The sequence below is a fragment of the Labeo rohita genome, chromosome 3, assembly GCF_022985175.1.
Source record: "Labeo rohita strain BAU-BD-2019 chromosome 3, IGBB_LRoh.1.0, whole genome shotgun sequence".
NCBI classification, from domain to species: Eukaryota; Metazoa; Chordata; class Actinopteri; order Cypriniformes; family Cyprinidae; genus Labeo; species Labeo rohita.
In genome coordinates this window covers 4,870,616-4,883,090 of record NC_066871.1, presented here as the reverse complement: position 1 = coordinate 4,883,090, position 12,475 = coordinate 4,870,616, and the positions used below count along the sequence as shown (strand labels likewise).

The 12,475-nt window shown below is 35.6% G+C and overlaps 1 protein-coding gene across 7 annotated transcripts in view; it reads right to left on the bottom strand.

Moving 5' to 3' along the window:
* Window positions 1-6,877: 6,877 nt before the first annotated feature.
* The window catches only part of dnm2a (dynamin 2a), a 55,157-nt gene continuing 49,559 nt past the window's right edge, over window positions 6,878-12,475 (bottom strand). For 6 of the 7 annotated variants that reach the window (XM_051106843.1, XM_051106840.1, XM_051106845.1 and 3 more), the window contains one exon: window positions 6,878-9,025. In XM_051106843.1, the coding sequence (XP_050962800.1) occupies window positions 8,956-9,025 (70 nt within the window). In that variant the 3' untranslated portion in view covers window positions 6,878-8,955. The remainder of the gene's footprint in view (window positions 9,026-12,475) is intronic. The other variant, XM_051106846.1, reaches the window with a different exon arrangement.

Genomic DNA, 12,475 nt, shown 5'->3' with positions numbered 1-12,475 from the left:
ATTAAACAACAAGCCTAGTAAAAATTATATACAACCATATTCATTACAAACAACCTATAAATAATAGTCCCTAGAGGTTAATGAAACAATTCACAGGCATGATACTTAGTTAATGACTCAAATATTCATATTCATCATTTATTCAGTAGAAATTTGGCACTCAGGTCATCACTTGTGAATTGTGAAAATAAATCATAGAAGAACTGTTAAATAATAAAGCCAGTTGCTCACTAAAACAGGAATATTAAGATGATGAATTTTCAAATTATGTCTAACTCTGCTGTAGTGGCAATACATTTTGCTGTTTGACTCCAAAACTTCCAAAAACAGACTCAAGAAATGACTGCCAGAAATTATTTGTGGTCTCTCAAAGCTCAGATTCTGGAGTCCTGCAAATATACCTTATTTAGTTGCTTGTTTTCATATATTTTCATGCTTTGAAATTGAATGTATACTTGCAACACATTTATTATTTACTACCAGTAATGAACTGATGTTGCAGGCACATCCCGTAAGACCTTCGTTCATCTTCAGAACACAAATTAAGATATTTTTGATGAAATCCGAGAGCTTTCTGTCCCTGCATAGACAGCAACGAAACTGGCCTGGAAAGATAGTAAAGAGAATTTCTTAATTTGTGCATCAAAATCATTGTAATGCATCAAAAATATCTTAATTTGTGTTCCTAAGATGAACGAAGGTCTTACGGGTTTGTAACAACATGACGGTGAGTAATTAATGACAGAATTTTTCATTTCATTTTTTTGGGTGAACTATGAACTAACTATATAAGTTAAACTCTAAACCTAAAATTACAAATTTTGCGTCTTTTTTGGACTGTTTCAGTATAAAGACAGCATAAATCCACATTGTGAGCAATCGCACAGTTCTTGTCTACTAATTTAGACAACGGTTGGTTAAGCCATGATATATGCTTCTTTACGGATCCATGTGATTTCACCTTGTGAACTACATTACCCATAATTCCTAAAGGGAGACCCAACAGTCAAAGAAGTTGCTCTGACTTCATCAATGTTTGCAATATAAAACAAGCAGTTTCTTCTACTTTTTCATTAAAACATTTCCACAATGTATGGCAAATTTGGGTCACATGTGCCTTGTCATATTCTGACCCAGGAGTCACCCACTCCCATAAAGCATTGCAAATGACATGTTGATCTCCCTGATGCATTCCACTTTGCTTTTTCATGCCTTTCCCTAGCTAACTTCCCTCCATCTTGTTTACTCAAACATGCTTCATGCTTATGTTGCAATCGTTGCAAATTCGAGGGGTTGAGAGTCTGTCCACATAAACTTCCCTCTGCCACTTTACGACGTGAAACACTCCTCAAAATGCCAGCAGGGATTCCCCCCGAGAGGTAGTGCTTGGAAAATTTTGCAAATGGGCAAAACTGTAGTGTAATGTAGTGTAATGCACCCCCTGTAGTCCACTAATGTATTTTTGTAGGCCAAAACCTGGAAATATGTCACATTTTTACCCGCTGTTATTTTGAGTGTTTTTTGGAAGGGATTTTGGTTGAAATAAGGTCTGTGGTTAACACAAGTTCATGTTCCCACATTTTGTTCTATGACACAAAATATGTAAGTAAATATGCAAGTGGTTAAATGGAACTAAATGGTTAAATGGTCATTGGGGACATTAAATGTCATCACACCAAACTCATCTACTCACTAGCTTAATGATGTTGATGCTGAAGTCATGTGATCCTGGTGTTGTTAGTTTATAGCCTACATTTAGCTTTTTACTTGTTGCAGTTGTGTCATGTGTGAAGAGTTTGTGATGAACCAAACAGTTCAGAATCATAAGCTTTTGTTGGTAATGGAGCTTATTTTTGTCATCATCTACACTCTTAAAAATAAAGGTTCTTTACTGGCATCAGTGGTTCTTTGAAGAACCTTGAACATCCATGAAACCTTTATAGTTTTAAGGTACTTTATAGTCGAAAAAGTTTCTTTTGATTTTTAAAATGTTCTTTAATTCGGATCTTTTAGGAACTGTTCACTGAAAGGTTCTTTGGGGAACCAAAAATGGTTCTTCTATGGCATCACTGCAGAGACACCCTTTCGGAACCTTTAAGGGAGAACTCCACTTCCAGAACAACAATTTACAAATAATATACTCACCTGCTTGTCATCCAAGATGTTCATGTCTTTCTGTCTTTAGTCGTAAAGAAATTATGCTTTTTAAGGAAAGCATTTTTCCCCATATAATGGACTTCAATGGTGCCCCCGGTTTTGACCTTCCAAAATGCAGTTTAAATGCAGCTGGTGGTCTGCCTGAGACTTGAGAGACTTGTGTCGTTGCAGCAGTCTCCTCTGTCTAAGTTCATTGTCTGTGTACTCCGACTCAAAAAGGTAGGGTATGGCGAAAAACTCCATTTCATTTTCATTTTCTCCTACAACTTCAGAATCGTCCGACATTGTTGTACCTTTTTGTTTGTAAACAGCGTTTGACTTACTTGCACTTCATTAGTCTTGCACGTTCACTTTGTAAACACTGGGTCTGTAGTTCTGCCTACATTGCGTGTGACCTTTCAACGTGATTCTATAGTACGCAGCATTGTGGATGCGCATCCCAGAGCTAGTGCTGCACGCTTTTGTGCTTAAAAAGTATACAAATTTAAATTTTTCAAGAAAAAAAAAAAATGGCCGATTGTTTCGCTAGATAAGACCCTTCTTCTTCGGCTGGGATCGTTTGGAGCCCTTTGAAGCTGCATTTGAACTACATTTTGGAAGTTCAAAATGGGGGGCACCATTGAAGTCCATTATATGAAGAAAAATCCTGCAATACTTTCCTCGAAAAGCATAATTTCTTTACGACTAAAGACAGAAATGAACATCTTGGATGACAAGGGGGTGAGTAAATTATTTGTAAATTGTTGTTCTGGAAGTGGAGTTCTCCTTTAATTTTAAGTGTAAATGCCAATGGAAAAATTCTGTTTGGTTTTTGTTGAGGGAACCAGGTTGATGGAAACTTATAGGTTGGCGTACAAAAATACGTAACAATATTTCTTCTAAACCTTTGTGAATATTTCAAAATTTGAGGAAAAAAGTAAATTATGTTGTTTTTTAATACTTATAATCAATAACTCCAGTTTTAAAAAAGTAAGCTAGCACCTGTTCAGGTCAAGATGAGAGTAAAGTTCAGAAGAATCTCATCTTTGCTCAGTCAGATTTTTAAATTGCATACTAAAATTGAATTGAATTTTCCAGCACAAGTGATTCTTCTTTTGATATCCTTTGGAAACAAGCATCATGTCCTCATGGTGCAGTAGAGCAGGTGTACGGGGATCCTCCACCAGAGCAACGGATCAGCTTCACCGCTGGTTCTCCGGCCGTCGGGGAGGTGGACGTCTGTTCAACAACCGCAACCAAAAGCACAGATCAACAGTGAGAATTTCATTTGCGTGCTGTACAGAGTGAAACATGTATGCTTACAGTAACTCAGCAAGCTCTGCTGAGCTATGAAATACTGAGGTTTTCATTATGACCGTATGTGCTGTGTGAACATAGAGGGGGTGTTGGGGGTAGATTAGTATCACAAAAGTTATGAAACCACTTACTGTTTCATAGAAACAGATGATTCTGGTAGAAAAACTGCTAAATATGAGCTGTAGGTTACTCATCAAGTCACATGCAGATAATAAAATAGCACTGGTTGTTAGTCAGACATGGTCTTCCATGATGACGTAGGACTTCTTTTTTTTTTTATATATATATTTTTTACTTCCACTAAGGAAACATGCTCATGAGTCATATGTACAGAGGTCACCTTCACAGAGAAAGAAGCGGTAATGAAGCCGTGTGGTTCTTCAATGCTGGGTAATCTGGATTCCGTAATCAGTACTTGTTATTTGAGTATTACATTTAAAAATGTTTATAATCAGATTACAGTTACTTTTATTACAGATTACATATTATTCACACAATGGCAGTACATTATTTATAATTTATTCATTCTGGAAGTTTAGACTAAAATATTCCAAACCTGGAAGACTTTTATCATGCAATGTTATTGTTTTCATGTTTATTGGTTTGTTCATGGAACGCAGGGATTCCCAAACATTTTTGTAAGCCAAACCCCTTAAAATATAATATTTCCTTGAAATACTGCTGAGGAAGTTAACGTTTCAGTAATTTACCAACATATTTGCATGTTTACAGTTCTCTGATGTCAGTTAATGGTTACATCGACATTTAGGTCAACATAAAATATTTATATTTTTAGTGTTTAAATTGCTTATATTTTACATTTTTATTATCTAATTAGGTTTTTACCAACTCTGTATTCACTCTATAAACTCACAAATGTTTAATGCCTTGTATGATGTTAAAATCAAAAATGGAATATAGTTTCTTTTCGCTTTTTTATATCAGTATGGTATATTACAAGTTTAATAAATAGTAATCTAAAAGTAATCTAAAAAGTAGTCAGATTACCTAAAGTGTGTAACCTAGATTACATTACTAACTACAGTTTTTATTTCTGTAATCTGAAACACTCAAAAGTATTGGAACCTCACAGTTCAATTCAAATCTTGTATTCCATTATGAAAGTTAACCATGGTTTTATTATAGCACAAGTGTGGTAACCAGAGCTGGGCAGTAACTGATTACATGTAATCTGGATTAAGTAATCAGATTCCAAAAATTAAGTACTTGTAATTAGATTAAATTACATTTTAAAAAATACTCATATTACAGTTACTTTTTTATCGATTGCATAGTATTTATATAATAGCAATAAATTGTTCATAACGTATGGATTCTCCCTAATTCCTCTTTGAAAATTCCCTTTCTAAAATAGCTTACTGCTTCTAAACAGTCAGAAAGTCCAGTTTTTGTGGATACTCACACAAAGAACTTTCATTTAGTCACGTGGCTATACATCATTTGACCAGTGGATTTACAAAAATTTCAGGTTTAAGAAGTGGTTTTAATATGGCATCAAATACTCATGAGCATGTTATTAGAATTAACATCAGTAGGTTATTTATCCATGTGTTGCTATGTCTTTGGATAGCTTTTGTCTTTCAAACGTATAAATTCAGGTTGTTTATTTACATGTACTGCAGGCATTCCCAAACTTTTTTCTCCTAAACCTCTTTCACCTAATAAACTTGAAGTGCCCCTGAGATTCTAAAATCAACATTTTAATAATTAGCATCACATTTGCATGTTCAGGGTTCTCCGATGTTGTTGAATGGTCACATGACATGCAGGTAAACAAATAAAATATGAAAATTTTTTAGTGTTTTATTTTGATTGATGTTATTTTAAAATGGTTTATTTTTATTTTTAGATTTTTAGAATTAAGTACATCATTAGCTTTTCATTAAACCCACAAACCCCAGTTTATAATGTTTAATGCACTTCATGTTGTTAATTACAGTGAATGGAATATATTTTCTTACTCTTTGTATTTTTATATTACGACAGCGTTTTAGTGCCACGTTAATTTTTTTTTTTTTTTTTTTTTTAAATTTAAAGTTCTGAGATTAAAGTCATAATTTTTCAGAGCATAAAGCCAAAATATTTTGACAATAAAATCAAATTTATGAGAATAAAGTCTAAATGTAGTTGAAGTGTTTCAAGAATAAAGTCAAAATGTTTCGGGAATGAAGTCAAAATTATGATTAATTCGTAGCAATTACAAGAATAAAGTTTTTAATATTTTAAGAGTATATTCTAGCGGCTATTCTCATAATTTTAGATTTTTTTTTTTTTACGTGTTAGGTAATAACTTTAATTGCTATGATTTTATTCTCAAAATATTGACTTAATTCTCTAAACATTTCTACATTATTCTCATAATTTTAGATTTTTTTTACGTGTTAGGTAATAACTTTAATTGCTATGATTTTATTCTCAAATAAAATCAAAATTATGATTAATTCGTAGCAATTACAAGAATAAAGTTTTAATATTTTGAGAGTATATTCTAGCGGCTATTCTCATAATTTTAGGTAATAACTTTAATTGCTATGATTTTATTCTTGAAACACTGACTTGGTTCTCGAAACATTTCAACTTTATTCTCGTAATTTTTTTATGTGTTAGGTAATAACGTAAATTGCTACGACTTCATTCTCATAATTTTTGACTTTTTTGTGTTAGGTTATAACTTTAATTGCTACTTTATTCTTAAATCATTTCGACTATTCTCAAATCATTTTGACTTTATTCTCATAATTTTTGAATTTTTTTGTTAGGTTATAACTTTAATTGCTTTGACTTCATTCTCATAATTTTAGATTTTTTTTTTTTTACGTATTAGGTTATAACGTCAATTGCTCAAAACATTTTAACTTTATTCTCAAAACATTTTGACTTTATTCTCACTGTTTTAGATTTTTTTTTTTTTTTTTTTTACATGTTACACTATAACTTTAATTGCTTCGACTTTCTCAAAACATTTCGACTTTTTTTTTCATAATTTTCGAGTTTTTTCGTATTATATCAATATGGTACAAAAGTAATCAAAAAGTCTGATTATATTACCTAAAATGTGTATTGGGTTACATTACTAACTACAATATTTGTCATGTAATTTGGAAACAAATGAAATTGTATAAATTCATACAAATAAGCCACCAATTCTTCCAAATGTAAAATAGTTACGATTACCATAAAATTGTGTTGCACATTTATATTGTATAGAACATACTTTTCCAATGGCCACAACATAAGTACTAATTCAAAAGAAGGGCATGATTAGTGAAACACCCTACATTTGATTTATTTCCATGAGAACACCAAGGGAAAGAGATGCATGCTAGGAGAGACATGTCCTGGTAAATCAAGCAGACAGAGAGGAGACGTGACACAAGGAAACACCGACCACCAGAGCGCCAGATCTTTATTATACACAACACCTTTTATTATCATCATCATCTCACTTCCAATTCTCATTGTGCATTTTGCTCCAAGTCCATTTTTTAATTGCTATACAGGCACTTGACAATGATTTGTTATTCCAAAAGCATAAAAAAGAACGCTAAATATGTCCTCAGTCCCTCACTCCATTCAAAAGGACACACTTATTAGAAGAAGAGACGGGGGGTCGGGTCATCATAAGCAATGACCAGAGGAAAAGTTATGGCTGCAGTGATCTGGGCCTCATCCAGTTCTCAACAGATGTTGAAGTAATCGAAATACAGATGGATACAATTTCAATTCAAGCCTTGAATTGGCTTAGACTGTGAAGAAGGAGCAGCGGATGCCATCACTGTAGCCATAACACACAGGAGTGATTTAAGAGCGTTCAGGCTTGAAATCTGCAACCAATTTTTAAGTCCGACTCCAAGCCTTCAATTATTTACAGACGAATCGGCGCTAAAATCAAAGACCCGCTCCCCGCTAACACCGAATCCCTATTCTTATCCTCAAGTTAATCAAGAAAACAAAATCTGTCACAGCCCATCTCCTTGCACGCACATCAATAAAAGCAAACGTCAAAGATTCTGCAATCAAAACAGGATCAACAGGAAACCAGCTGGACCGCTTTCACTCTGAATTCTGTTCAACCATTGCTAACGCAACTGAAGGGGCGTTCAACTAAGTTTGTGAAAAACGCAAATTAACAGAAAGACAAATGCCCAGGTTATAAATAATACAATCAGAAATATGCATGTTAGTACATCTACGCTAAAGGTTCACCGTTTTTTTGCGTTCAGAAAGTTCCCTGTGTCTTTGTAGGTGAGAGCGGACTGGTTCCGTAAAGCAAACGCCCCACGACGCCAAATACACCTGTATGTACCATGTTCAGCGACCCTGTGTCTGAGTGCATTCCCACTTCATGTTTGTCCCGTTCATAAACACTCCCCTGACCCTCACTATCCCTGAATGCGAAAATAAAAGCGCCTTGCGGATTAATTTAAGTTACAACGATCAGAACGCTAAACTAGCGTAAACTGTTACCAGATTTGGAGTAGGATGTTACCTGAGCTCCGAGCTCTGACAGGTCGACCCGTCGCGAGTGGTTATCGTGCTTTCCAGGATTATATTCATATACACAAATTATTATTTGTATAAACAGATCATTACAGAGATTTGCATACAAAACACACCTCCTCTTCTGGCTATCTAAAAAATTCCCCATCGCTAGAGAACTAGAAGTGCTTTTCAAGAACCAAATTTCCCAACATAACAGAAAGAGGATGTAGCCTGTGTCAACATCTAGGTATTTGACACGTGAACTTTCTCTGATTTCTCTGATTGGTTAGCTGCTATCGAGTCATAATTAACAGTCGCTTGGTACTAAGTGCCATTTTGAAGGGCATCAAATGGCCAACTGAACATGAAAAACAACAAAATCAGATCAAAATCAATCCCACATAGCAATATAACAATGGTCATGGTGTCTTATCTCAGCATATCAAGTTAGAGAGTCAAGAAAACACAGAATGAAAACAAAAAACACATGAAGAAGTGTGTCTATTACAAGAAAGAGTCTTCAACCACCCTTAAGTTACCCAAGAACAGGAAGAAGACAGGCTAGTTTAACAGCAGCTAGCTTGCACAGTGCTTGTATACATCTTATCCCACATTAAACCACTAGTCAGAGGAGGCAATAATGAGTCTACTGTTGGTTCGTCTACACAAGTTGAGTAGGATACCCCCTGGTGGTCACCTGACCTATCTGAGACAAAGTTGGAGGCCACTACACCCTTTAGTTCACACTATATTTGAACAAAATAATAATAACAACAATAATTTTATTTGAATATTTATGTGCTTTAATTTAGACCTCTGGGCTTTAAAAGTAAGGATGTGATTAGCAGCGCTGATCAGAGGACAGTTTGAGTGGATTATTTAGGTCTATTGGTCAGGCTGTATGTGTAGACACACGTGCACATGTTTCAGTGCAGTTCTCCAGCCCTTCCTCTCCCTCTCTCTTTCTTTCTCTCAGCCTATGGTGGCCAGCGCACACGTCTAGTCTAGCAGGGAGGGCTCGGCCGGGCGGATAATGGTGGGCCGGTTGGGAGCGCCAGGGGGTCTTCTGCTGCAGGAGGACAAAAGAGTGAGAAACAAAGGTGAGACATACCCACAACCACAGGGAAATGATGGAGGATAAGGGTTAAGGAATTAGACCAGATTTGATGAAATGAGAAAGGACATTAATGAGAAAATTAATAAGACTAGATGAAATGAGACGAGGCAAGACTAGATAAGACCCCATAAGACATGAGACTAGATGAGAAGAAATGAGAAAAGACACAAAGAGAAGAGACGAGGCAAGAAGAGATGAAAAGAGACAAAATGAGGAAGGACAAGCCTAAACCAGAGGAAATGAGACTAGTTGAGACAAGAAAAAACAAAAGAAGAAGAGATGAGGCAAGAAGAGGTGATTAGATGAGAGTAGAAGAGATGAAGAAAGACAAGATGAGGAGAGACAGGAACTGATGAGACTGAATAAGATAAAAGAGATGATGAGACAAAAGATGAGGAGAGACAGGACTTTATGAGACTACATGAAAAGACATGAGACTCTATAAGTAAAGACAAAAGGAGAAGTGATTAGGCAAGAAGACGTGACTAGATGAGACTAGAAGAGATGAGAAGAGACAATATGGGGAGAGACAAAACTATATAAGAAGGAGGAGATGAGACTAGATAAGAAGAAATGATAAAAGACAAAAAGAGAAGAGGTAAGAAACAACTAGATGAGACTAAAAGAAATGAAACTAGAAACAAGAAGACACAAGATGAGGAGAGAAAATTGATGAGATGAGATTACAAGGAACAAAGGCTAGAAGAGATGAAAAGAGATAATATGAGGAGAGACAAGACTAGGTAAGATCGCGTAAGAGGAGATGAGACTAGGTGAGAAGTGGGAAAAGACACAAGGAGAAGAGATGAGGCAAAAAAGAGACGACTAAATGAGACTAAAAGATGAAAAAAGACAAGATGAGGAGAGACAACTGATGAGAACAGATAAGATGAGACGAGATGATGAGACAAAGAAATGAGGAGAGACAATACTTAATGAGATTAGATTTAATGAGACTAGAAAAGACCACAGAAGAGATGAGACCAGATGTGAAGAGATGAGAAAAAACAGAGCTGAAGAGAGACGAGACAAGATGAGACTACATTAGAGACATGAGACTAGATGAGATGAGAAAAGATAAAAGTAGAAGTGATTAGGCAAGAAGAGGTGACTAAATGAGACTTGAAGGGATGAGGAGAGACAAGAATTGATTAGACTAGATGAGATTACATGAGATAACGAGACAAAAGATGAGAAGAGACCAGATTTAATGAGGACTAGATGATGAGACGAGACTAGATAAGACCCCATAAGACATGAGACTAGATGAGAAGAAATGAGAAAAGACACAAAGAGAAGAGACGAGGCAAGAAGAGATGAAAAGAGACAAAATGAGGAAGGACAAGCCTAAACCAGAGGAAATGAGACTAGTTGAGACAAGAAAAAACAAAAGAAGAAGATGAGGCAAGAAGAGGTGATTAGATGAGAGTAGAAGAGATGAAGAAAGACAAGATGAGGAGAGACAGGAACTGATGAGACTGAATAAGATAAAAGAGATGATGAGACAAAAGATGAGGAGAGACAGGACTTTATGAGACTACATGAAAAGACATGAGACTCTATAAGTAAAGACAAAAGGAGAAGTGATTAGGCAAGAAGACGTGACTAGATGAGACTAGAAGAGATGAGAAGAGACAATATGGGGAGAGACGAAACTATATAAGAAGGAGGAGATGAGACTAGATAAGAAGAAATGATAAAAGACAAAAAGAGAAGAGGTAAGAAACAACTAGATGAGACTAAAAGAAATGAAACTAGAAACAAGAAGAAGACACAAGATGAGGAGAGAAAATTGATGAGATGAGATTACAAGGAACAAAGGCTAGAAGAGATGAAAAGAGATAATATGAGGAGAGACAAGACTAGGTAAGATCGCGTAAGAGGAGATGAGACTAGGTGAGAAGTGGGAAAAGACACAAGGAGAAGAGATGAGGCAAAAAAGAGACGACTAAATGAGACTAAAAGATGAAAAATGACAAGATGAGGAGAGACAACTGATGAGAACAGATAAGATGAGACGAGATGATGAGACAAAGAAATGAGGAGAGACAATACTTAATGAGATTAGATTTAATGAGACTAGAAAAGACCACAGAAGAGACGAGACCAGATGTGAAGAGATGAGAAAAAACAGAGCTGAAGAGAGACGAGACAAGATGAGACTACATTAGAGACATGAGACTAGATGAGATGAGAAAAGACAAAAGTAGAAGTGATTAGGCAAGAAGAGGTGACTAAATGAGACTAGAAGGGATGAGGAGAAACAAGAATTGATTAGACTAGATGAGATTACATGAGATAACGAGACAAAAGATGAGAAGAGACCAGATTTAATGAGGACTAGATGATGAGACGAGACTAGATAAGACCACATAAGAGATGAGACCAGATGCGAAGAGATGAGAAAGGACAAGCTGGGGAGAGATGAGACTACATGAGGGGACATGAGACTCGATGAGATGAGAAAAAACAAAAGTAGAAGTAGAGACTAGAAGACATGAGGAGAGACAAGAATTGATGAGACTAGATGAGGAGAGACAAGATGAGACAAAACATGAAGAGACAAAACTAGAAATGACCTTATAAGCGATAAGACTAGATGAGAAGACATGAGAAAAGAGACCAGATTTGATGAAATGAGAAGAGACATTAATGAGAAAATTAATAAAACTAGATGAGATAAGACAAAAGATGAGGAGACAAGACTAGATAAGACCACAAGAGATGAGACTAGATGAGAAGAAATGAAAAAAGACAAAGAGATGAGGCAAGAAGAGATGACTACATGAGACTAGAAGACATGAAAACAGACAAGATGAGTAGAGACATGACTACACAAGTTTACTTGAGTTGAGATGAAACAAGAAGAGATGAGAAAAGACAAATCAGACAACCATAGATGAGATGACAAGAGACAAAAGATGAGGAGACAAGGCTAGATAAGACCACATAAGAGACGAGACGAGATGTGAAGAGAAAAAAAGAAGATGAGGAGAGCCGTGATTAGATGAGACTACATGAGAGGACATGAGACTAGATGAGATGAGAAAAGACACAAGGAGAAGAGATGGGGTGAGAAGAGATGGCTAGATAAGACTAGAAGAAGAAAATATTAGGGGAGACTAGACTAGATGAGACGAGAAAAGACAAAAAGATGGGGAGAGAAAGGACTAGTTGAAACTACCTAAAAGGAGAACAGAGAGATCAAAAAGAAAAGATGAGACAAAAAAGGTGACTAGATAAGACTAGAAAAGATTAATACAGATGAAATGAGACAAGATGATACAAGAAGAGATAAAAGACAAAAGATGAGAAAGGACAGAACTAGATGAGGTTAGATGAGAAAGACAAGATGAGGAGAGAGGAGACTATATGAGAGATGAGATATAAAATGAGAGATGA